The sequence below is a fragment of the Ostrinia furnacalis genome, unplaced genomic scaffold (assembly GCF_004193835.3).
Source record: "Ostrinia furnacalis isolate ACB-3 unplaced genomic scaffold, ASM419383v2 OfSCF6287, whole genome shotgun sequence".
In the NCBI taxonomy this organism is placed as follows: Eukaryota; Metazoa; Arthropoda; class Insecta; order Lepidoptera; family Crambidae; genus Ostrinia; species Ostrinia furnacalis.
In genome coordinates this window covers 807,337-833,934 of record NW_021136526.1, presented here as the reverse complement: position 1 = coordinate 833,934, position 26,598 = coordinate 807,337, and the positions used below count along the sequence as shown (strand labels likewise).

Sequence of the window (26,598 nt, the reverse complement as noted above, 5' to 3'; positions counted from 1 at the left end):
TTAGACTGTAGGTTTCGTGTCCAGTGGTTTGTTCGTCCAAGATATCTGTGCTCGGCTTCATACAAATTTTGACACATGCTGCATCTATCCTTATCTGTGATTCATTCTTTAGCGTGACATTTACAAACATGTCATTTTATTTGCATTCTTTCATTTTTTGTTCAAGTTGTAAAGCAAAATTGTGTTTTTAAACCAAATGAATGGATAATATACTACGTGTGTTGTTATCTTACATTCTACGGACTATAAGTTTTAGTTGTATATAATTTTTAGCTATATAAATTAGTTATAAGGTGAGTTTTATACTGTGATCTTGAGCGTCTGTAACTGTACCGTGGCTATTTAATTGTTCTCAGTTCAATGAGCACGATGCTCTTGTTAAACTGCACAGAGCGTGTTGTTTTTACCTTAAGTCCCTTTAAATACCACGATACAGCGTTCTGTACAGTTTTCTTTGCTCTTAATTCTTTGTAGAGATTGTAACATATAAAGTGAAAGGTGCAGTCTTTTTGTTTGTTTTGGGATTTTGATCATACATCCAATGTGCTAAATTATTTTGGAGTAAGTTTGAGTCTTGACACAAGCCTCCTTTAACCTTCAATAATATTTTTCTGGACTACATATTTAAGTATCTTTGTTCCAGTTTCTAAGATGGATGGTCAAGACCAGATGGAGCTCAAATACAGTGCTGGGGCAGAAGTAGGTGGTTTAGAGCTGTGTATAGTCTGTGGGGACCGAGCCTCAGGGAGACACTATGGTGCCATCAGCTGTGAAGGTAAGTTTATGAAACCTAAAATTCTTTAAACTAAAAAAAATTTTTTAATCAAATCAAAGTCAGAGCTAAGATAGCCAGTTCCTCTGTGGTTGAGGATTCCGGGTGAAGCTCGCTTCCACCTTCGGCCTGATCGTCACTTACCATCAGGTGAGATACAGGCCAAGAGCTTCCTCGTGGAAAAAAATAATCAAAACAGTGATTTTTAAAAGTCCACATGATGTAATAAAATTTTACAAAAGACCAGTCTTCTTCTATACTTAAAAATCCACAAAAGTGTAGCCTGGGGTTTTAGAAATTATAAAATTTTTCAAAAAACACCATGAATATGCTTTGGTTCTTGCAAATTAGTTTCTTCATGTTATTGTATTCTTTCATTTAGGTTGCAAAGGATTTTTCAAACGCTCCATACGGAAGAAGCTCGGCTACCAGTGCAGGGGCAGCATGAACTGTGAAGTGACGAAGCACCACCGTAACCGATGCCAGTACTGTCGCCTGCAGAAGTGCCTGGCCTGCGGGATGAGGAGTGACTGTGAGTACCTCAGGAGTTACCAGTGGCCTAATTCACGTATTTTGAAATAGTCGTTGACGTTTAGAAGTTGTCCTATTGAAAAACGGTCTTAAATCCGTATTCACATGTCATTTCGATAGAACGATTACCTAAGTACTCAATAGGATCGCAACTCTGTTTGTAGTTTTTGGGTTTTTTAACTGCCAACAATATTAGTTAGGTAAAAATACTACAGTTGAAAGTGACTTGACTTATGGTCCTATGTCCCCTAGATGGGGCAGAGGGCGTCCACAACAGTCCTCCATCTCGTTCGGTCTTGAGCTTCTCGCTTGATCTCGCTCCAGGTTTTGTCGATCTTCTTCGCCTCGCCACAGTTGAAAGTAGATAATACAAAATTAGTAGTAGTTTAACCCATTCAGTGCCGAATATGGATGAAAGAAAAAGTTTTCGTATAAAACAAACAGTTCAAATTATGTTATAGGTGTTTTTTTTATTAGTATCTCTCACCATCTCTGGGTAAAGTTGCTGATGGTCTGTAGAGTCTAAGATTTCGATCTTATAAGTCCAGTCCAAAATTAAGTTAATTAAGGTGAGTGAATTTAAGTAACTATCTAATATCAATTGCTTTACTATAAAATAAATATACAGTGTGAGTCACGTTAAAGTGTACATATGAAAATAGATGAAACTAGACCTATTTTTATCGACAAAAAAGAGGTCAAAAAATTTTTGAGATTTTTGTTAAATTTTTTATAGAATTTATTTTCTTCCAATTACTTATTGTAAAGAAAACGTAATAACTTTCAAACTAAGCGGTATATCCTGATAAAATAAAAACAGTAATAATGCTTAATAACAGGCAATACTAAAAAAATACATAAAATACGCAAAAAATGCCAAAAAATAATAAAAAAATATATTTTTTGAAAAAAATCTTCTTTTAAATTCGTGTTTTTTTGGTTATTTGATAAATTTCTCCAAAAAATGCCCCTATAACCTGTGGTTTTTATTACTTTGTATTATTCTCTATCGTACTACCTTCGTTAAACCTAAAATCGCATGACTCTATCCCTATCACAACGTTTGCAATGATCGTTTGAACTAAGCCTCTCCGGGCGCGCCATTCAACGCTTCGTTAACAACGAAACTGAAAATGGCTCTAGATTTGTAATTTTGATAAAGACAAGTTAGATTTCAAATAAAAACAAAAGATTTCGAAGTAAAATAAGCATTTTAGTTAAAATTAAAATTGTCTCTACCTGTAGCGGAGAATAATGTTGTGGCAGGCCTTTGTTCAAACGATCATAGCAAATGTTGTTATAGGGATAGAGACATGCGATTTTTGGTTTTACAAAGATAATACGATAGAGAATAATACAAAGTAATAAAAACCACCTGTTATGGGGGCATTTTTTGGACAAATTTATCAAATAACCAAAAAAACACGAATTTAAAAGCAGATTTTTTTCAAAAAGTATCATTTTTTATTATTTGTTGGCATTTTTTGTGTATTTTATGTATTTTTTTAGTATCGGGTAAGTCCAAAAAGTGTGTTTAATTTTGATTGTGTCAGGGTTTGTTTACTTCATTTATAGTTGTAGTTTTACAGTAAAACAAAAAGAAAAAGCTACTTTAACGGTTTCATTATATAACAGTAAATATATTTAAATGTTTCTGTATCGCTAGTAATAAATTAAATATCGTTTTCAGATCGAAATGAGTATCGTTTTGAAGACCGGGTTTGTGAGAGTTACAATATCAAATTCCAACCACAAACCGTATTTAAAGGAAAGTTGTTGGTATTGGCTGGACAAGTCCGAGATGTAGAAGAATTAAGAACAAAACAAGGGCAGAGTTCAATAATTCACGCTCTCATCATAAGGCAAACATCTGTGCACAACAACTACTGTGACTCATTTTTGTACTACCACGTTGTAAAGTTTAGTTATTTCCAAATTGTAAACGGCTATTAAAACAGCCCTATCGAAATACAGTCCACTCTTTTATTTAAGTTCCCAGTAGGACCCTTTTCATGCGATTAATTAATGATATTAAAATGTATTATGTAGAATCGCTTTGCCATTGACAGATACATCTGATGACAGAGCTTACATTATTTCTACTTTTGACCACCATGAGCGCTGCGATAGATTATGTCCCCCCCACCTAGTACTTCGCACCCAGCGAATAGACGCGCCGCATTCTTGTATCCGGTGGCGGCCACTCGCTACAGTAGTGTCCGCGACTCGCCACTAGTGGTCACTACGTGCCACAAAACGCCGACACCCGCCACTGTCGCACTGCCTGCTCCACCCCCGCTAGAAATGGGTTGGATTAGGTAAAATCAGTACCTAATCCACCTTATCCAAATATACTGGTCATCACAAAAATCAGCCCACCTACGTTTTACAGGAAAACTCGTTTCTACTGACACAACCATGGTGCCCCAACAATATTAGTATTATTTGATAGCCCACAGCGTATATTGCTTACGTATCCATAAAGAAAAACACATTTAATTTCTTAATAAACGATTAACGTAATACAATAAATGTGACTTGAAAAAAGACCTAACTTTGGGCTCACCTCTGGGATCTATTAGACCAATTTTTATGGTTATAAAACCAAATAATGATCTCACGTGTCCTCTTTAACAGATGGAAAGCGATTAATCCCAACTTAACATTATTAAAACCATAAAAGTTGGCTCAAGCGTAACTACCTATTTTTTGAAGAAGTGACTCTGGATCCTTCCAAAGACAAATTTTTGGGGTAAAAACCTTTCCTTTAATGAAATGAACTTTAGAACTAGGCTTTCAAATGGTGCCAACATTTGTGGGAAGTGGGAATGCATACGTTTGAAAGTGCTTGTCGCGGGAGGGTCGATTTTTGTGATGACCAGTTTATTTTAAAATACCTATTCCGAATATTAATCCTCCATCTTCAGACTTCGCAGCAACGAGCGGGTTATAAAATGTGGCGGCTTCCAGCCACTCACTGGCTTGACACTCTTAGAAATGTGGCGGTAGCGCGCGACAGCCACCGGTGGCTGTGGTCGGTGACCCATTTGCGCCGAGCCTTAGAAGCTATGTCTAAATAAGAATCCTCATCACCCCCACAAATAAGTCTCACCAAATAATCTGAAACGCAATGAGCAGTAATTCTTGCACCTTGTCGACAGCGGTCCAGCATGAGCGGAAGCCGATCGTGGACAAGTCGAAAGGCGAGCAACGGGACGGGGGCATGCATGAACGACAGGCTGCGTATTCCAAGCTGCTGGGACTGGCGGGACAAGCACAGGCTGCACAGGTATGTAGCATGGGTAGACGCAGACTGCACAGGTACGTTGCATGGGAAAACGCAGGCTGCACAGGTTCGTTGCATGGACAAGCACAGGTATTTTACATGGACTGCGCAGGACGCATAGATACGTTGCTTAGAAAAACGCAGGCTGCACAGGTATGTTACATTATTTACATAACCAATCGTGGACAAGTCGAAGGGCGAGCAACGGGACGGAGGCATGCATGAACGACAAGCTGCGTATTCCAAGCTGCTGGGACTAGCAGGGCAAGCACAAGCTGCACAGGTATGGCCACGAGGAGAAAACCTCTATAAATAAATTATAACTGGTCCCCTTGAAGCCGGAGAGGTTCGCTCGGGAGCAAACCTGGAGAGCTACTTCGAAACACTGTTGACGTGGTTTCGGGTCTATCTGTCCCCTTCGGCCGTTAAGGAAACCGAAGTTAGGAAACTAGTTTCCTAAAAGCCTTTTTTTATACTTCTACGTAACTAACTGGTTTCCTAAAAGGCTTTTTTTATACTTTTACGTAACTGGTTTCCTAAAAGGCTTTTTTTATACTTCTTTTTTCATAAAAAGTGGTATTCAGTATGTGATGCTAAAGTCGCCCGCCGGTGAAGACATAAATAAATTCAATACATATTTTAAAAAAGAGTGGCAAACCAATTGGCTCCGTGCACGATTACAGCGCCAACTAGCGTCCACAACTTTGTGGGTTCTGTCACATTGACATTTAGGTCGTATATTTGTGAAAAAATATCGAAATGAAAAAATAACAAATATTTTCAACTAATAAATTGTTGTGATACCACGATTTGGGTGGAAAAAAGGTTTTGAAATCATTTTGGTCATTCAAATCAAATGAGGTAAGTCCAAAAAGTGTGTTTAATTTTGATTGTGTCAGGGTTTGTTTACTTCATTTATAGTTGTAGTTTTACAGTAAAACAAAAAGAAAAAGCTACTTTAACGGTTTCATTATATAACAGTAAATATATTTAAATGTTTCTGTATCGCTAGTAATAAATTAAATATCGTTTTCAGATCGAAATGAGTATCGTTTTGAAGACCGGGTTTGTATAGATGACCCACGCTGAACTGTCCCACCAAACTCAATGACAGGGGGGCGCTACCATCGTTCAACTATATGGTTTCCAACATGGCAAAAATCGGAACTAGCGATCCGGTATTGACGGTGGCGCCCCACTGTCAATGTCATGCATAGGACAGCGCAGTATTTTGGAACTATGAGAGTTACAATATCAAATTCCAACCACAAACCGTATTTAAAGGAAAGTTGTTGGTATTGGCTGGACAAGTCCGAGATGTAGAAGAATTAAGAACAAAACAAGGGCAGAGTTCAATAATTCACGCTCTCATCATAAGGCAAACATCTGTGCACAACAACTACTGTGACTCATTTTTGTACTACCACGTTGTATAGTTTAGTTATTTCCAAATTGTAAACGGCTATTAAAACAGCCCTATCGAAATACAGTCCACTCTTTTATTTAAGTTCCCAGTAGGACCCTTTTCATGCGATTAATTAATGATATTAAAATGTATTATGTAGAATCGCTTTGCCATTGACAGATACATCTGATGACAGAGCTTACATTATTTCTACTTTTGACCACCATGAGCGCTGCGATAGATTATGTCCCCCCCACCTAGTACTTCGCACCCAGCGAATAGTGTCATTGAGAAAATTTGTTGTTGTGCTACGGAACAGATCCGAACAACCAACAACTTGGAAGGCTTTCATAGCCGGATCAACAGATACATTGCCAAGAAAAATGTTACAGTAGCTCACTTGCTAGAAATTTTGATTAAAGAGACTAAAATTACTAATATTTTTAAAAGTAATACGAAAAAAAGTATAGCCTACCAAGAAATAGATACTGAAATTAATAATGCATTTTAAATGATTTGGAAAAGGGACTAATAACTGTGGGGCACTGTATAGAAGTTATTGCTCCATATGCATTTTTATTTTAAGTTGATTAATATTTTATTTTAGTTTTATTTCATGTCAAAAAGAGTATTTATGTTTTATTAATGTTTTAAGTAAATGGATTATTTTTTGTTTTAAGTGTTTTGATTATATCCAAATATTTCAAAATTTGTCGAGTAGTTAAATCCGCCCTCTGTCCAGTACTCCAGTAGGATCTACTATCTCGATCCATCAGTGGATTTAATAGCACGCTGAAGTTCACTGATCCACCATTTGGCTCGGCGGATCCTGTGATACTTGCATCTATCTTTGTAATACCTAATTATTGACAATTATTGACAATTGACATATCTCTATCTGTACCTATTATTCGTCTAATACTGGGAATGCACTGGCTGCATACGTGCCTAGTGCCTACTAGACTAATGAATTTGTTATTATTCTTGAATAGATTGGTAATATTTATTATTAATTAATGTCACATACATAGTTATTACTTTAACGGCCAAAGGGTACTGGATGGAGGGTAAATCCGGTTATAGTTACATAGGCGGCTGAAATAACAGAAACATAGTACTTTTAGGAAACCAGTTACATAGAAGTATAAAAAAAGCCTTTTAGGAAACCAGTTACGTACAAGTATAAAAAAAGGCTTTTAGGAAACTAGTTTCCTAACTTCGGTTTCCTTAACGGCCGAAGGGTATCTGTCACAGTCACTCATGCTGGCATCTAGTTTTGCGTGAGGGATGGCAACATTCGAAAGTTCGGATAACGTTTTTCGGAGTAACCCTACTGAGGCTGAATATTGCTGAATATCCTCCTAAAGACAGATTGCAATAGAATGGGGAAAAAAACCCTACTGAGGCATAGCTGTGGCTGAATGTCCAAGTCAGGACAAAAACTTGCGGCTCAGTTTCATTCGACTTCGGTGGATATCGATGGGTTTTAGTGGGTAATAAGTCCCACCCTTAGTGGCAGGCGGAGAGAGTCCCACATGACCCACTGGCCGTCCTGAATGAATGAACGATGAATGGAAATGATTTGCGCATGATTGACGTCAATTTTCGCTCAACATCCTAGGGCGGGCACTAAACTAACGCTAACAGTTATTATATTAGTTTTGACTTTCGTTATATCGCACTGATTGGTTACAGATAAATCCAAAAGAAGAGCCCAGCGACGCTTTCGGCGCGGTTTCCCCCGCGGCGCCCGCGATAAACTTCGCGTTGGCCGCCGCCGTCGCCTTCAACAAAGGGAATCCTGGTAAGTGACCACTATTTTCCTTCACGCAAGATGCAGGCCTATATCTTCCTTGTGGGTAAAAAAAGAAATTCACATTGCCGGGATTCAAACCACAGCTAATTTTAAAACTACAAACAGCAGCCTTAACATAAGAAACAAATAAGTTTTTATTACCATCCAAAGTGAATATAATATCTGTGTCGGTATCGGACTGACTCAGTCGAGAATTTGAGATCTAAGAACGCTAATTCGAACCCCTTCGTCTGCTGGTCTATTGTGGTGGACCCACTCTGAGACCACCACGGAATTAAAAAGAAATTCAGTAGTTATAACTAGCTTTTCGGCTAAACGTAGGCCGTAATGAAGAACGTATCGTAATGACAATCCGGCTAATCGTAATGACAATCTGGCTAATCGTTGAACCGCCGTATACAAAATGGGGCTGTTTTTTAAAATGGCTAGCTGTAATGTAAAACGGCGGATTATACAATTCGAATGCGACATATTTAGATTTACTGAGTTTTCAAATGGCAATGCCAGATTTTGTATGGAAAGTGGCGTCTTTTTTTTTTCGCGCGGCCATCGACCAAACTTTGTTTTTTGATTACAAAATAGTGTAATAAACCAAACTTACTATGACATGTATACCTCTAAACTCAGTCTGAACTGAGTTACGAGCATTAGAAGTTTGATTATTTTCATACTAGATTTGCTTTTTGTGCGCAAGTTTTGTAAGAAATTGCAACAAAATATTGCGCTATTTTTTTATTGCGCTGATTCTGCTCCATACTGATGTCTGGAGCCTTTAATGGATGATATTGTTTGTTTACACATACAATCTCACTATTTTGTTGCAATTTCTTACAAAACTTTGCGCGCAAAAAGCAAATCTAGTATGAAAATCATCAAACTTCTAATGCTCGTAACTCAGTTCAGACTGAGTTTAGAGGTATACATGTCATAGTAAGTTTGGTTTATTACACTATTTTGTAATCAAAAAACAAAGTTTGGTCGATGGCCGCGCGAAAAAAAAAGACGCCAATTTCCGGCATTGTCTTTTTGTCAGTCTCACAACAACATTTTATTCCAGTGTCTCCCTACCTAAACGCGGGCAGCGCGAGCGACATCGAAGGCGCTCGTCGTCAGCAACTGATGCTGCAGACGCAGCTCGCCAAGAATCTCTTCAAGATGGGGCAGTTTGGTAAGCGATTAATTTAGTTATATTAATAATATTCAATTCGGTCGAATTCGATTCAGTCGAGACAAGTGGGTCTAGACAAAGTGCACTTTTTGATCGAATCGAAAATAGAATCCGTCAAAACTCCATACAAAAAAAAGGGCTTTTCGACCACTTTTCGACTGGTTTGCGATTAAAATGTGCACTTTGTCTAGACCCACTGGGCAGTGCTACAGTCTCCAAAGGTGCCAAATTGACTATCGATATTATTATATCGAAGTGTTGAAAAGTTTATACAAAAACGCCACAATATCGGTCCGCCGCACGGTGGTCCCGATTTAATAAAACATGGACATTGATGCTAGCATCAATGCTAGCTTCTAGAAGCACGAAAATTTTTTTGATGGTTACTGCTATGATAACTAATAAGGCAAAAAAATATTACAATCCTACGACGTCTATTTCGTAGTAAAAAAAAATGTATACATATTTTTTGTATGGAAGAAATTACGTTTCTGTCAATTTTTCGAAATTCTTTAACGATGTCAAGATGCCGATCACACATGTTATAAAACAAGTGATTCTGAGTATTTCATGCGAAGATACTTGTCACTTATCTCTGCGTACTTTTGAGTTATCGAGGGTTGAAAAATCGATTTTTTTATATTAAATATTTCCACGAAAAATTGCCAGAATTACAATATGGTGTATAAGGGACACTTTTGATGACACATAACAACGACTCGCACTCGCGCGCGCTCGTATGCATCAACTTTTACTAAAATAAAAAAAAAATTAAGGGAAATACTTAATACAACGTTGTATGTATAGGTCCGCTGGCCGTCAAAAAGTAGCTTATACAAGAGGTTGCCCAATTTACAATATGTCCATCATTAATAACTCACACAAATATCGTCTCTCTCTGAAGGATAACAAGTTTTTTTTGTTTCCAGAAGCTCTTGTAAAAGTTGATGCATACGAGCGCGCGCGAGTGCGAGTCGTTGTTATGTGTCATCAAAAGTGTCCCTTATACACCATATTGTAATTCTGGCAATTTTTCGTGGAAATATTTAATATAAAAAAATCGATTTTTCAACCCTCGATAACTCAAAAGTACGCAGAGATAAGAGACAAGTATCTTCGCATGAAATACTCAGAATCACTTGTTTTATAACATGTGTGATCGGCATCTTGACATCGTTAAAGAATTTCGAAAAATTGACAGAAACGTAATTTCTTCCATACAAAAAATATGTATATATTTTTTTTTACTACGAAATAGACGTCGTAGGATTGTAATATTTTTTTGCCTTATTAGTTATCATAGCAGTAACCATCAAAAAATTTTTCGTGCCTCTAGCATCAATGTCCATGTTTTATTAAATCGGGACCACTGTGCGCCGGTCGGTATTTTGTAAATCTGTCTTGCTTAAATAAAGGTTTTATTATTTTTTTATTATTATTATAAATATCAACGGCGAGTACATCACCTACCTTCGATTCGCGATTTGAAAAGGTACTTTAGCATCCTGAAAAGTATCTAATGTATTCTATAATTTGTTGCAGGTGCAATAAACGAATATTTACAGTCGGCATACGGCGCCACGCCACCCGAGGTGCCGTTGTCGCTACACGCCGCCGCCGACACGCAGCAAGTTGAAGGTGAGACGCTTCATTTGAATAATGTCCTTGTGTTTGAGTAGGTTTATCAAAATAGATAGACCAGTAATCGACGGGGATCAAACTAACGTCGCATTCCTCTATAGTCTGGTCTGTGAGCACGTAGAATTTTGTCCAATGACCCCAAGCTACCCATCGCACACTCACTGCGGGCGCCCGTCGCACAGTCGCGACAGCAATATAATTACGCGCGAGCGATAAGGATGGGTAGCTTGGGGTCATTGGACAAAATTCTACGTGCTCGGCGACCAGACTGATCCGAATCCGTGAAAGACGATAATAATAATAATATGGTAGTTTAGGTATTAGATCAGATTTACGTTATGCTTTTTCGCTAATTAATTTTCTACATCTGTATTTTGACAAATTCAGGTCAGACGTACTGCGAAACCTTTAATGCCCACCTCAGAAATTAGAAAATGAATGGTGGCAATATCTTGACAATGATAACAGTCCAGTCATTTAAGCTTAAATTAGGTAAGAATCTCGGAATTCGAGATACCCAGCTGTAAGTCTGTAAATACTTGTATATTGACACCCTAAAAGTTGTCTCAAAACCTACATAAATGGTAGGGTGTAAGCAACTATTAAATTTCAAGGTCAACGGTCACAAAAATCGGTTTTTTGCGCTTTTTTTTTGAAATATCTCATTTCCTATGGGTTTTTTGCTATTTGTATTTATTATCAATATTGTAGAATACAAAATTCTCTACAAATTTTGTTCAAAAAAATTTTTTATACGGTGAACCGTTTTCGAGATAGTGGGCGGAGAGCGCGCGGTCACTGCATCACTTCAGGTCAACTTAAGCGGTTTAGATTTTTCATACAAAAGGATTTTCCCGCTAATTCCCGTGGGAAAATTTAATAGTTGCTTACACCCTACCATATGTAGGTTTTGAGACAACTTTTAGGGTGTCAATATACACGTATTTACAGACAGCTGGGTATCTCGAATTCCGAGGTGAACTTACTATAATGACTGGACTATAATAATGATTACGGAATGCTCTATCACTTCAGTGTTTTCTTGTATCTCGATTTTAACCTCAAACCTTTCTCACCAGAGCCGGACTCAAGCATCCTAAGTACAGCGGAGTCCCTCACACTCTCGCTACCGCTGCCCGCGCCCGCGCCGCCGCATCTGCGTTTGCACGCCGCGTGCGAGGCGGGCGCGCGCCTGCTGGCCGCCAACGCGCGCTGGCTGCGCGCCGTGCCCCACGCGGCACACCTGCCGTGAGTAGTTAGTGCTAGGGTACACTGACAGATGGCGTTAGCAGGCATAAGCCACTTAGTTCTAAACTGCGCTGCTAGATGGCGTTAGCAGTTAGCGTCGTGTGGCGTCGTGCCCCACGCGGCCCACCTGCCGTGAGTACTTAGTGTTAGGGTACACTGACAGATGGCGTTAGCAGGATAAGCCACTTAGTTCTAAACTGAGCCGCTAGATGGCGTTAGCAGTCTCTCCCACGCGGCCCACCTGCCGTGAGTAGTTAGTGCTAGGTTACACTGACAGATGGCGTTAGCAGGCATAAGCCACTTAGTTCTAAACTGAGCCGCTAGATGGCGTTAGCAGTCTCTCCCACGCGGCCCACCTGCCGTGAGTAGTTAGTGCTAGGTTACACTGACAGATGGCGTTAGCAGTCTCTCCCACGCGGCCCACCTGCCGTGAGTAGTTAGTGTTAGGGTACACTGACAGATGGCGTTAGCAGGCATAAGCCACTTAGTTCTAAACTGCGCCGTTAGATGGCGTTAGCAGTCTCTCCCTCGCCATGCCCCACGCGGCCCACCTGCCGTGAGTAGTTAGTGCTAGGGTACACTGACAGATGGCGTTAGCAGGCAAACGGCACTTAGCCGCTAGATGGCGTTAGCAGTCTCGCCCGCGCCGTGCCCCACGCGGCCACCTGCCGTGAGTACCTACTTACCGTTACGCTGCACCGGTAGATGGCGATAGAACGCATAAGCCACTTAGTTCCAAACTGCCGCGCTAGATGGCGTTAAGTGGCGTTTGCACTCGCGTAGCCGTGAGTACACTTGGTACGAAGCTGTGGCCGCGGGAGTCTCGAACTATCTCTTCCGCTGCCCACGCTGCGCACTGTGCTGCCTGCCGCGCACCTGCCGTGAGTAGTTAATGATAGGCCGTGCCGGTAGATGGCGTTAGCAGGCATTTAATTCGCGCAACGCAAGTTTTTCTTTGAGGCAATAGTGTACATACATACTATCTGAGGGTGAGAGCCTAGGTATGTTGCATATGAAATCTAAATTATCTATCCAAAAATATAGCAATAGAATGATGAATGTTGGCAGATCTAATAAATAAAATAAAATAATTGCAATCTTCTCTGTGAGAACTTCTACAGGGTGTTAGGTAAATGGGTATATGAGCCGACACTAGCCCATGTTAACATGGGCATATAAATGGTATGGTGAAGTCAGAAAATTGATATCATCATTTAATTTTTTTAAATTTTCATACAAAATAAATTTTATAAAATCCGATTTGTATGAAAATTAAAATAATTAAATTTAAGATATCAATTTTCTGACTTCACCATACCATTTATTTGCCCATGTTAACATGGGCTAGTGTCGGCTCATATACCCATTTACCAAACACCCTGTATATTAGAACTAGAGTAGTGCCGCTGGCCAAGATCTTATCCTCCAGGTGCTAATACCGTGCCTTCTAACTCCCTTCTTCCCCGCAGGTTCGAGATCCAAGTGACCCTATTCAAGAAGTGCTGGCCGGAACTCTTCGTGCTCGGTCTGGCACGTCTAGCTGGAGCCCTGGCGCTGCCGGCGCTGCTGCCTCAGTTGGTGGCGCATCTTCAAGCTGAACTGCGATCGCGCGCCGGAGCCCCACGCCGCCAGCCTGACCCGCCGCAGCCCGAGGTAATATTAAGACAATGTTTAATGGTTTTCCCACACTAGCGTCTTTCGATTTTCATCTCGCCAGTGGCTTCGCAACGTTGACGCAAATGCTGAGCAGCTTCTAAACGCGTTGCAATGCTATGTCAAATCAAATCAAAATTATCTTTATTTGTTTAGAGTCTAAATTCGATCGATTTGCGATTTCAAATGCTCTTAAGGAGCCTATCATCACCATCATCAACAGCCCTTTACAGTCCACTGCTGGACTATGAGCCTCCTCCACTATAGTGGAGGGTTTTGCCATAATCTCCACGCTTGGCAGGCGGGTTGGAGATCGCAGTTTAAAAGATTGATGTTTTTCAGAGAACGCTGCTGCCCATTCTCTGTTTGATGTGTAGTCCCTAAGTCGCCTCTTACGACACCCGCGGGAAGAGTAGGGGTTGGTGACAAATGTATTCTACTCTGCCGTCACCACACGGCTTAAGGAGCCTATACATGTCTCATTCTTTTTTTGCCCTACCAGCGCTTCTAGACAAACATTTGGCAAGTGCTCAGATGTTCTGTTCAGATCTGCTCTGATATGTTCAGCATTGTCCGCGCGGGCGTTGGCCAGACGATAGCGCTCGAAAGACGCTAGTATGGGGTCTATGTAAATCGTGTCGTGATCTCCTTTCGAGAACGCTTTCATTCTCTCTTTCACTGCTACTGCACCAATGTAAAGCCTGGTCCGTGAGCACGTAGAATCCCGTCCAATGACCCCAAGCTACTCATCCTTATCGCTCGCGCGTAATTATATTGCTGTCGCGCTCGCACACTCACTGCGGGCGCGCGTCGCACAGTCGCGTCGCACTGCGCGCGACAAGGATGGGCAGCTTGGGGTCATTGGACGGGATTCTACGTGCTCACTGACCAGGCTTTACAAGTATGTATATTGCCAGGAATTTTTTTTGTTCATTTTTTTTTGTTCCGCAATGCTAAAGTGGCTCTTTGATTTGCAGATCACAGTAGCAGACTATTCGGACGAACGCATAGCGGAGATCAGCAGTACTTTAACGCGTCTACAGCAGTTCCTGGGCACGCTTGAACAGTTGCGCGTGAGCGAGCGGGAACACGCGCACCTCCGCGCGCTTTGCCTGTTCTCGCCTGGTGAGTACTTAGTGCTGGGCTGCGCCGGTAGATGGCGTTAGCAGGCATAAGCAACTGGTATAGTACCAAAATACTGAACTGTCCTATCCATGACATTGATAGTGGGGCGCCACCGTCAATACCGGATCGCTGCTTCCGATTTTTGCCATGTTGGAAACCATATAGTTGAACGATGGTAGCGCCCCCCTGTCATTGAGTTTGGTGGGACAGTTCAGCGTGGGTCATCTATACTAAGCCGCGCCGGTAGATGACGCCAGGAGTCTCTCACCCTCTCGGTAGCAGGTTTAAAGCAGCTAGAAAAAACTAAAATAAGCAGCAAGAATCAATAAAAGAGTCGCGTACCCATGGTATAACTACTAGAAAAAAAAAATTCTTTAGCAGAACACAAAAACAAACGTTGAAAGTAGACTCGCGTACCCATATGCATACCCTTTCTCGTCCAGGGAAGGGAAATTAGATCAGTTAGTTAAACTCTTCCGTGTTTTCCGTAATTTTTCGTAGAGGGTGAAGCGGAGTAACGACAGAAGAATTATAGTTAATTTAAATACATTCACTATCCCAACTAGGAAACCTATTCTAAGCAAGTCAGCCCTATGGCTTCGGGCCTTCGGCGCAGTACCGATCACTGACGTTTTTCAACAAAATGATGCTTGACTCTTGAGACAAGCTAAATTGCAACAAATTGTTAATGACTTTGAGCATAAATTTTTTTAAATACCTTCGCGAAGTAAAACTTCTGTACGTCGTAGTACTTATTCTGTGCTCATACTAATATATCAATCCACCACAGATGGCGTGCCAGATTTCTTAACCCGCAAGATGCAGGAATACCAGGCCAAAGTCCTGCGCTCCCTCAAGGCGTGTTGCCAGCCTGAAGAAGAACGCCTGGCCACCTTATTACTGCAGCTGCCTGTGCTAAGGACCTTCACTGGACCATTCCTGGAGGATGTGTTCTTTGTTGGGTTCTTGGGTGACGTCAGCATTGATGATGCGATCCCGTATCTGTTGAACGCTGAGCGCTGATGTAAGTGATTATCTTTTCATTTATTATTTAGAATCCGTAGTGATTATAATTTTAAGTGGTGACATAGACAGAAACTTCAATGTGGTATGGCCTATCACAGATTTCCTCGTATTCATAAAAACATTTCAGCTTTTGCCCGTGGCTTTGCCCTAGTTTGTTACAGAAATATCGTAAAAAATGTAGCCTATAGCTGTTATTCTTATGTATAACAATTATACTGTAGTTTCATGAAAAACCATTAAATAGTTTTTGCGTGAAAGAATAACAAACATCTTTTCATCTTCACAAACTTTCACATTTTAATATTAGTAGAATAGAATAGGATATAATCCTGCAAGCCGATGACGTCACTCTGTACCGTTAGTAAAAACTAACTTTATTTTATTATTTTCAGGTGCAGCTAATAACTACGAGAAACTTGGTGCTTGAAAAAAATATTGACTATTTTTTATATTCTATAAGTATAATTTTATGCTCTTTCGTTAGAATTGTCACGAATTGATTGAGACAATGGAACGACAATACATTTGATACAAAATTCTCATTCACTCATTCAGTTCGTACCAGATTTAACGAAAATTTAAATTGTGCCTTAATTGCTAGGCAAACTTACTTCCATTTAAATTGTTATATTAATTTAGGTTTAACCTTATAAGTTTAATATTAATAGCTTTATTCCGATGACATGATACATCAAATTTCACATTAAACTGTATCAAAGAATATTCACTGCCACAGAATTTACTTCAAGTCTTAATTTAGTCCAAGGTCACTCAACAAAAAGGCACTCTCAGCGCCTGGTAATAAAATGCTAAATTGCTCGCAGCTTAAGCACGAGGTTTTGGAAGCAGTGAGTGACAGTGTTTAATCGGAACGCATCCTTGGATTGTGCATTTGAAACGTGAAAATGTAACCGTGACGCGTAACAAATGCGCGGGAAACGCATTGTGCGCACACAGCTTGGGATTGTCTACACATTCTGTTTAATTAATGCAGTTCTAAATAACTAATAAATATTATAGAATATTACTTATGTAAGGGCATTTTTACATTATAAATAATAATATTAATTCATATTCCTATGAAAAATTGTGTACTTAATTTTTTACATAATGTTTTGATTTTAAGGATACTTATTTATAATGTTTCTCAAATGTAGGGTTGATATTATGAAATCATGTTTATTGACCATAAATGGCCACTAATAAAAGAAAAAAAATATCGATGATGAAACATGATGAATCCATCCTGTATTCTTTTGTTAGATAAACATTATTATAAATACCGTCCAGTGTTAGTAAAATGTTTATTAAATACTTTAACAAGCGCAACTAGGATGTACAGTTGCTTTTATATAATAGATTTTTTAAATTACGTTAACCTAAGTGCCTCTACTAAAAATATTTTTAAATAAAACAATATTGAATCTTGAACTTGGTGTTATTTTTACCAAACTCCGAAAAGATTATTACTTTAAAATTCAGGGCGTCTTCAGGACGGGATTAGCAGGAATCAAATCAAATCAAATCAAAATCATTTATTGCATAATGTAGGTACACATTACAGGTCACATAAAAAAATATATTGTTCAGCTACATCATACCATATCGGCATGCAACAGAATCAATTTTTCGTGATTCAAAAAATTATACAAAAGAATTAAAATGTCACAATAATAATTAACAATGTCAAATTTAGTAGATAGAATTTAATATTACATTAGTATGTCAATTTGTCACATAGATTTGATAATAACAAGGTCAAACATACAATTTATGTTNTTTCTTATACTGCGTGCGGTCGTTGCGCGTGCGCACAAAGGAATGAGACCGCTCGGACACCGAGCCCACAGCGTGGTAGGGGTGGGGTTACCCGCTCTTTTGTTTTTTACTACGAATACGCTTAATATTGTGTGCGGATTGGCTTGTCGTACAGGGGTACTACACGGTAAAATAAATCTCGGAGGCGAAAACAGGATAATGTAGGTACATATAGGTCACATTGAAAAAATGTATTGAAAATGAAAATGAAAATGAAAATGATATTTATTTAGTCCAAAAATATTACAGTACATGATCTGGTTACTGTTACATTCAGAATAAAAACGGATTACAATTTATATTTATACAGTAAGTACTAACAGCATCACTGTACTCCACACTAGGATTCCCTGTGTCGTGGAGACCAGTCTTCCCATTGAAATTTCGAGATAAGTTGCGTTTGTATGTATTTTAAAAATTTTAACTTACTTGAAAAAAAATCGAACTGCCTAAGGCCCGGTTTTTTGATTCGTAGTTAAATTAACCAATGGTCAAATTTGACAGATGTCAAATGACAAGTGGTTAAATATCAGAAAATAATGTTTTTCGAACAATGGTTAGCTTGACTTTTAGTACATTTTTTAACTATTAGTTAACATTTTGTTAATATTTAACCATTAGTAACAAAATTTAACAATTTGTTATTTTAACTATGAATCAAAAAACTGGGCCCAGGAATTGAACCTGAATATTTATAATTATTTATAATTTTCAAATAAGTTTGAGATGCGACTCTTATCGTTAGAAATTAAATAACTTTGTATGTGTGATGTGTGTGTGTGTGTGTGTGTGTGTGCGTGTGTGTGAGCGCTAGTGGCAGGATATATACATAATATATTATATTGTTCAGCTACATCATACCATATCGGCATGCAACAGAATCAATTTTTCGTGATTCAAGAAATTATACAAAAGAATTAAATTAAATGTCACAATAATAATTAACAATGTCAAATTTAATAGATAGAATTTAATATTACATATTAGTATGTCAATTTGTCACATAGATTTGATAATAACAAGGTCAAACAAACAATTCATGTAGAATAATGTCTTTAAATGGATCTATCCAGGAGGAATTCGCTAACTGAGTAGTATGCTTTATCAATTAAAAAGTCGTGTAGGATTTTTTTTTAAATAAATAAGTCTTCTTTATTTCTTATGGTATGTGGTAATTTATTATAAATTCGCGGTGCCATACCTGGTAAGTTTTTTGTAAACAGTGCTATTTTGTGTTCAGTTGAGCATATTCTGTTTTTGTGTCGTATACTTTTATGTACTGAGAATAAAGGAGGATTTCTTCTGACAAATAAACATACCTCCTTAATGTAAATTGATGGGAGGGTTAGTAGATTTGTGACGCGCCCTGCGACGCATCGACAGCCCTAGCACCGAGCGCGGAGATTTTGACAACCCTACGGCTGCGCGGCCGCACGCCGCACGGACCGAGCTAATATAAGAGACGGCGGCGGCGACCGCGGGCGCTCGATACGGCCCGATCGCGAACGTCGGTCTGCGACCGATGCGGACGAGCATGGGCTTCGCTTCGCGAAGCCCACACTCGGCCTCGTCGGCTCGCGCACCGACGATCGCCAAACGGCTAGAGTACCTTCTGTACTCGCCACTCTGCCCGGTGAAGCTGGAAAAGCTCCTCAAGCTACCAGCGCGCGTCCCTTCAAAAAAAAAATGAGTGGTTGAGGATTCCGGGTGAAGCTCGCTTCCACCTTCGGCCTGATCGTCACTTACCATCAGGTGAGATACAGGTCAAGAGCTTCCTCGTTGTGGATAAAAAAAAAAAATACTCGTAGTACTTTTGTAATATGCGAGTAAAGCATTTGAAGGGTTTTTTTTAAGGTGTGATGCTTGGTTTTGCAGGCCACTGTATATTTAGGTTAATAAATAATATCATCCTAATGTGTGATCCTTCTAAGTAAAGTCTGTTGCAGTTTTTATCACTCTCAATGACTTATGTTATAATATAAAGTAAGTAAGCTGTGGTAAATGATGCTGATGTTGAATTTACTGATTTTTTGCAATTCGATTTCTTAAGCAACATTGTATTCAACATTGTTTTTTTACCCTAATAAAGTAAAAAAAAAAAAAAAAAAAATAATGTGTCAATATGCGTCTTCCAGTTGAGATTTTTATCAACCCAGACACCTAGGAATTTTGTAACGTCAGTTTCTTTAATATTTTTATTGTCATATTGTATATTAAGATTATTGTGATTTAGTTTAAATGTCATGAAAAGGGTCTTATCTAGATTAATTTTAATATTATTTAATAATTTTAATATTATTTAATGATAGCCATTGTATTATAATCATTTAATGTTTTATTAATGTCAGATTCATATGATCCCATAGTATCACTTCCAGTAAATAGAACTGTACTGTCGTCAGCAAACAAAGTCATAGGGTGCTGAGTAACCTTTGGCAAGTCGTTTACATAAAGTAGAAATAACAACGGCCCAAGAACACTGACNAATATGCGTCTTCCAGTTGAGATTTTTATCAACCCAGACACCTAGGAATTTTGTTACGTCAGTTTCTTTAATATTTTTATTGTCATATTGTATATTAAGATTATTGTGATTTAGTTTAAATGTCATGAAAAGGGTCTTATCTAGATTAATTTTAATATTATTTAATGATAGCCATTGTATTATGTCATTTAATGTTTTATTAATGTCAGATTCATATGATCCCATAGTATCACTTCCAGTAAATAGAACTGTACTGTCGTCAGCAAACAAAGTCATAGGGTGCTGAGTAACCTTTGGCAAGTCATTTACATAAATTAGAAATAACAAAGGCCCAAGAACACTGCCTTGCGGCACTCCATATTTTACACGTTGTTTTGTTGAATAATAGCAGCTGTTAGTTAATGTTTTTGAACATATTCTGTTAATGCACGTTATTTGTTGCCTTTCAGTTAGGTAGGATTCTAAAAGTAATCATCGTGCCGACAATCCTGTTCAAAGGGGATACTGCGGTGCAATGTAGAATAGAAACCGAATTAACTCGATCAAGTTAACTGCGCACCTCGCTGGAATAGTGGAATGCCAGTCCCACTTACCCGCTAACCTCCCCGCGTTCGCTGTACGATGTGACGTCACGGCAGCCAGGTGCGCAGTTAACTTAACAAGGTTTTAGAAAAGACGCACCGAGGCTACAATCAAGTCAGTCAACAAGTATTGTGAATATTAAATAAAAATAGGTAGGTAAACTAGGACAAGAGATCTTGCATTTACTCCATGACGGCATCAGACGGCATACTTAGTTTTTGAAGCGGACTGCCCCTGCTTGCTTATCATCATCATATCACACTGCTACATAGTAGTAATTGATTGCGGTGGGAGACCACACAGACTTATCTAAGAGATAAAAGTGCCGATATAATTAACTAAAGTGGTTGCATTATTTGATAAAGTGTATATTTTGATCAAATGCCAGTTATATTCAAACAGTACAAATCGGAACATTTGTCGGAAGCGGAACACAAAGCACAGTAGATATAGTTCCAAAATACTGGACTGTCCTGTCGATGACATTGACAGTGGGGCGCCACCGTCAATACCGGATCGCTGGTTCAGATTTTTGCCATGTTGGAAACCATATAGTTGAACGATGGTAGCGCTCCCCTGTCATTGAGTTTGGCGGGACAGTTCAGCGTGGGTCATCTATATATCTGTCACCGGAAAATAACAAGACTCGTAAGTTGATCAATATTCTAGGAAGTTGATCAACTTTCGGAAAATAACAAACGGCAGTTGAAATGTACTATTTAACGCATCGAATTCTAGCTAATTGGTCAACTTACGGTACCTAGCCGTAATTTAATAATTAACTATATTGCTACAAGTAAAATCATCCACAAATGGGCCAATCATTGCCCAGTGTACTATTTGACGGTACACTATTATCCGTCACTTAATACACTTTTCTCTGATTGGTCGACAGACACTTAGATTATGTTGTATTAATATTTACATTTTAGAGATAGGGATATTAAAGTTCGTCTATGCTATATAGTTAAATAAATGAAAAATGTTTAAAAAAATGTAACTATTGGAGCTCAAAGTTTTATTATTGTAAGTTATATTAATAATAAGTAAGTTTGTTTATTTCTACCACTACAGACTCCATTTCACTCATCATAAATAAAATGACGCGTTATAATAAGAATTATTAGCACACAAAACAACAATTGCTAATTTTACTACTGTAAATAAAGAAAATAGATAGATTTGTTTACGTTTAAACCGGTAATGGCGGCGGCCGAGTGGCGGGGAGCGGTATAAGAGCACGTGAGTCTTTTAACCAATCAACGTGCACCTTGCCTTTGTCGGATGATTTAACGGCAAGACGCCGTAAATTAATCAACTAACTAAAATACATACGTTAAATAGTACATTTCAAATGCCGTTTATTATTTTCCGAGAGTTGATCAACTACCTAGAAAATTGATTAACTTACGAGTCTTGTTATTTTCCGGTGACATATCTATAGTTCCAAAATACTGAACTGTCCTGTCCATGACATTGACAGCGGGGCGCCACCGTCTATACCGGATCGCTGGTTCCGATTTTTGCCATGTTGGAAACCATATAGTTGAACGATGGTAGCGCCCCCCTGTCATTGAGTTTGGTGGGACAGTTCAGCGTGGGTCATCTATACTGTGCACAAAGTTTGCTTGCTGTCAGCTGACTCAATGTCAATGTCAGTAATTTGTCAAATATTTATTTTGTTGTTTACCTACCTCACCAGGGTTTTTTTGTAAATCGCTGAAACTCTGTGCTAATATCTAAAACATATTCAAAAATGTCTGGAAAAGTTGCAATCGTGACCGGCTCCAATAAGGGAATTGGTTTTGCGATCGTCCGTGGACTCTGCAAAAAGTTTGACGGTATAGTTTACCTAACCTCTCGTGATGTTGAACGCGGCAAGAAAGCTGTAGCTGACCTTGAAAAAGAAGGGCTACACCCGAGCTACCACCAGCTAGACATTACTGAAGATAAGAGCATTGAGACTTTCCGAGATTTCATAAAACAAAAACATGGTGGCATAGATATTCTGGTTAACAACGCAGCTATAGCCTTCAAGCATAACGCCACAGAGCCGGCTGCAGTCCAAGCTGAACAAACGTTAGCAGTGAATTACTTTGCAGTTCTGAACACTTGCGAAAAACTTTTCCCGCTCGTCAAAAATGGCGGGAGAGTCGTAAATATCTCAAGCTCAGCTGGCCATCTGAGTAAAATACCCAGCGTGGCATTGAGAAATCGTTTCAAAGACCCAAATTTGACCATTCCTGAGCTGTCGGAGTTGATGCAGCAGTACATAGAGGCAGCCAAACAAGGAACACAGGCTCCTGAATGGGGCAACTCATCATATGCTGTATCTAAAGTTGGTTTGACTGCTCTGACCATGATTCAGCAAAGAATGCTTAATGATAGAGGTATGTTTTTGTTGATTTCATAACTACAATGTACTTTGATAACAATGATACAGCAATTTAATGACATTGTCATGTTCATTTTTACCTACTTAGCAGATAAAAATCTCAAAAAGTTTTAGTCACTATGATGATTTAGCTATTATATTGAACTAATAAAACATCACATTCATTCTTTCATCTATCATATTAAATCTACAATACATTTTCTCAGTTATCTGACCTTGCTGTCATTTTTTATTTTAGACATAAAAGTGAATGCAGTACACCCTGGATATGTGGACACCGACATGACATCTCACAAGGGACCGCTCACCATCGATGAGGGTGCTGCCGCTCCGTTATTCTTGGCGCTGGACGCTGATGACTCGGTGAAGGGACAGTATGTGTGGTATGATAAGCAGATCACTAGCTGGGAGAGAGACACCCGCTCAGCTTATTAGATAGATAATTTCATCCACGAAGACGTGCCTCAACATTCTTCCACTAATGTTTGAGTGTTATCAGTACACACTAAATTATCCATTAGTGCACATATACTACAATAATGACGTTCGGATTGCTCAGATCAAACTCCCTGCACCCCACACTTCCCCTGACCAAAAATTGGTGGGGCGCATCTTCGTGGATGAAACGGGCTATATTTATTACTATGTAAGGCAACATTTATTCATAAAGTATTAAAGAAGCACTATAAGAGCCTATACCTATTGTTTAAGATTTAGTGCCTATTGTTAAGTATCAAGTACAAAATATGATTTAATACATTTAAAATGTCCTTGCACAATCTTGCACTTTATTACAATCATATTATAATTCAAATACGTGTCAGTGCCTTGATTTGATAAGTACATGGATATTACATTATTCTCATAGCTATAAGTTTGCAATTTGCAATGTAAAACATTGTACATTTTATGTTGATTAAAACACTCAAATGTTGATTATGATTATTTGATTACAAATTAAAATTGAAAAACTCACATCACCAGGGCCGAATTCGACAACTGTGGCCCCCCAGTGTAGTCCCATTTTCATATCCTAATAATATTTCGGGTGATTTCTAGGCTGACAATATGGACTTAGGATAATTTGAAAGGAAATCTGATTTGAGAACTGGTTCACTGGTAGAGAATGCCATACGGCATTAAGTCCGCCACTGTACATCACTTTTATGTGCAAGTTTGAATAAATAAAAAAATCTAGAAGTCACACAGACACACTACACTTCACCAATCATTATGTTATCTATATTTATTATTTAAGTGTGTAATGGTTAGTTCATGATTTTGGTCCCTAAATCTACCTCAAAACTAGGCCCAGTAACAGATTTAAGGTCCTTAGATAATGAGCGCCTACAACTATTGATGGCGTAAATATTCACTCTGCTTTTTTTCTGTATTTTACTTGGCTTTATTTTCTTTTTGTTTCACCTTAAAATAAATTTTCTCTCTCACTCTGAAGCAGTATTTGGACGATACATTGAAAGACCATTAACTGAAATGAGGGCGAATGTCGTTTTAGTAACTTCCTATGATTTTTCACCACATTTTGTAGGCGATAACAGCTTACTGTTATTGTGCGGTATAGTAATTTATGTGCGGTACACGCTATCTAATAAGCACTTATCTAAACAGATAAAAGCACCTATTTAAACAACAGTACTCATATTATCGACCCAATAATCACCTCGAATTGAACGCGTACTCATCTAAGTGGTTTGTTGTTAACATAATCATAAATAAAAATAGTGACAACCTGTGAAGTATTTTCCAAAATGTCAGGAAAAGTAGCTGTAGTTACCGGCTCCAACAAGGGAATTGGGTACGCGATTGTCCGCGGCTTGTGTAAGAAGTTCGACGGGACAGTATTCTTAACTTCTCGTAACGTTGAGCTCGGCAAGAAGGCCGTAGCTGATCTTGAGAAGGAAGGACTCCACCCGAAATACCATCAGCTGGACATAACTGATAATAAGAGCATCGAAACTTTTCGGGACTTCATAAAAAAAGAACACGGCGGAATAGACATTCTGGTTAACAACGCAGCTATCGCCTTCAAACAAAACGCGACAGAACCCGCCGCAGTTCAAGCCGAGCAAACGGTGGCAGTTAACTACTTCGCAGTGCTAAACGCTTGTGAAAAGCTGTTCCCGCTTATCCAAAATGGCGGGCGAGTTGTAAACATCTCAAGCTCAGCCGGCCATTTGAGTAAAATACCTAGTGAAGCGTTAAGAAGTCGTTTCAAGGACCCGAATCTGACCATCCCTGAACTGTCAGGATTGATGCAGCAATACGTAGAGGCGGCCAAGCAAGGAACACACGCTTCTGAATGGGGCAACTCGTCGTATGCTGTATCCAAAGTTGGTTTGACTGCACTGACCATGATTCAGCAAAGAATGCTCAATGACAGAGGTATGTATTCCTGTAGCGTAAAACATAAGACACAAGTTAAGGTATAAGTCCAAGATGGGCTGCGGACTGCAACTGCAGGCGACACTGCGGCTAGAGGCTACGGTTGACTGCATGTCATATAGGCAACTTTCCGTTAAGCTTTCCGCCCGCGGCTTCGCCCGTATGGAATTTTGTCTATTACAGAAAAACTATCGCGCGCGTCTGTTTCAAAAACGGCATAAAAACTATCCTATGTCCTTTCCCGGGACTCAAACTATCTCTATTCCAAATTTCATCAAAAACGGTTCAGTGGCTTAGGCGTGAAAGCAAGACAGACAGACAGAGTTACTTTCGCATTTATAATATTAGTATAGATTTCATAGAAACCGTGGTGGCTTGCAGTTTACAGTCTGCAGTCCAGCTTGGACTTGTATCTTTAATCACATACTAACAAAATTTCCTATCTTTCATTATATTCATTGTTGTTACTATACTTGCAAAGTATGGAATCACCTCTTGTGTTTTGTTCCCAGCGATCTGAAGAATTCGATGATTATCTATGTATGTATGGTATCAAGTTAAAGTTTATAATGTAACCTTTAAAGTGGTACAATTTTTTATTCAATATTGATAGTCATTTAGTTCCAACTTCCAAAGATCACTCGAAACGAATGGGGTGATTCCATATTTTTGCTCGCGAGTGTATTTAGTTTATTGTAGATATAGATAATTTTGCTAAGTCACCCGACATGTTTGGTTTTAGATATAAAAGTGAATGCGGTACACCCTGGATATGTGGACACCGACATGTCATCTCACAAGGGGCCGCTGTCCATCGATGAGGGTGCTGCTGCTCCGTTATTCTTGGCCCTGGACGCTGATGACTCGGTGAAGGGACAGTATGTGTGGTTTGACAAACAGATTACAAGCTGGGATGGGAAAACACCCACTCCGTATTAAATTACTAATAATTAGCAATATGTTTGGAACTGATTCTGAGTATTTATTGTAATAAATAATCATTGGTAAGCGCAATCTGTATTTTATTTATCTTGTCAATCTCAAAGTGATAGAAATAAATAATTTAAAGCATGTTGTTCAAGATAACAATTTGTGACAAAGAATAGTATTTTTGATAAGTTATTTTCAAAACATTCGGGAATTCAAACTTATATATTTTTTACAAGTATTTTGTTTATGTTCAGGGGCGCATTTGGAAATTGGGGTCCCCCAATTGTTCCCTTTTTTATTAGCCATCTATGATC

At 38.9% G+C, this 26,598-nt stretch overlaps 3 protein-coding genes across 5 annotated transcripts; all 3 read left to right on the top strand.

Annotated features, from left to right (window-relative positions):
- Positions 1–85: 85 nt before the first annotated feature.
- On the top strand, positions 86–17,049 carry nhr (nuclear orphan receptor). 3 transcript variants are annotated; one of them, XM_028317511.1, is made up of 12 exons: positions 86–293; positions 644–775; positions 1,155–1,304; positions 4,468–4,592; positions 7,690–7,798; positions 8,868–8,978; positions 10,521–10,616; positions 11,699–11,867; positions 13,337–13,520; positions 14,498–14,645; positions 15,436–15,669; positions 16,064–17,049. In XM_028317511.1, exons 2-11 carry the CDS (start codon positions 652–654, stop codon positions 15,666–15,668), a joined length of 1,449 nt encoding a protein of 482 aa, XP_028173312.1. In that variant the 5' UTR covers positions 86–293; positions 644–651; the 3' UTR covers position 15,669; positions 16,064–17,049. The 3 variants fall into 3 exon arrangements, with proteins under 3 accessions (XP_028173312.1, XP_028173310.1, XP_028173311.1); XM_028317509.1 differs by having other exon boundaries at positions 89–293; positions 4,465–4,592; XM_028317510.1 differs by lacking the exon at positions 86–293 and adding an exon at positions 339–561 and having other exon boundaries at positions 4,465–4,592.
- Positions 17,050–22,178: 5,129 nt separating this feature from the next.
- Positions 22,179–23,711, top strand: LOC114362202 (carbonyl reductase [NADPH] 1-like). Its single transcript, XM_028317499.1, has 2 exons — positions 22,179–22,946; positions 23,190–23,711. The coding sequence occupies exons 1-2, from the start codon at positions 22,313–22,315 to the stop codon at positions 23,384–23,386; spliced, it is 831 nt and encodes a 276-aa protein (XP_028173300.1). The 5' UTR covers positions 22,179–22,312; the 3' UTR covers positions 23,387–23,711.
- Positions 23,712–24,461: 750 nt separating this feature from the next.
- On the top strand, positions 24,462–26,368 carry LOC114362201 (carbonyl reductase [NADPH] 1-like). The gene is made up of 2 exons (XM_028317498.1): positions 24,462–25,354; positions 26,097–26,368. Exons 1-2 carry the CDS (start codon positions 24,721–24,723, stop codon positions 26,291–26,293), a joined length of 831 nt encoding a protein of 276 aa, XP_028173299.1. The 5' UTR covers positions 24,462–24,720; the 3' UTR covers positions 26,294–26,368.
- The last annotated feature ends 230 nt before the right edge of the window (positions 26,369–26,598 follow it).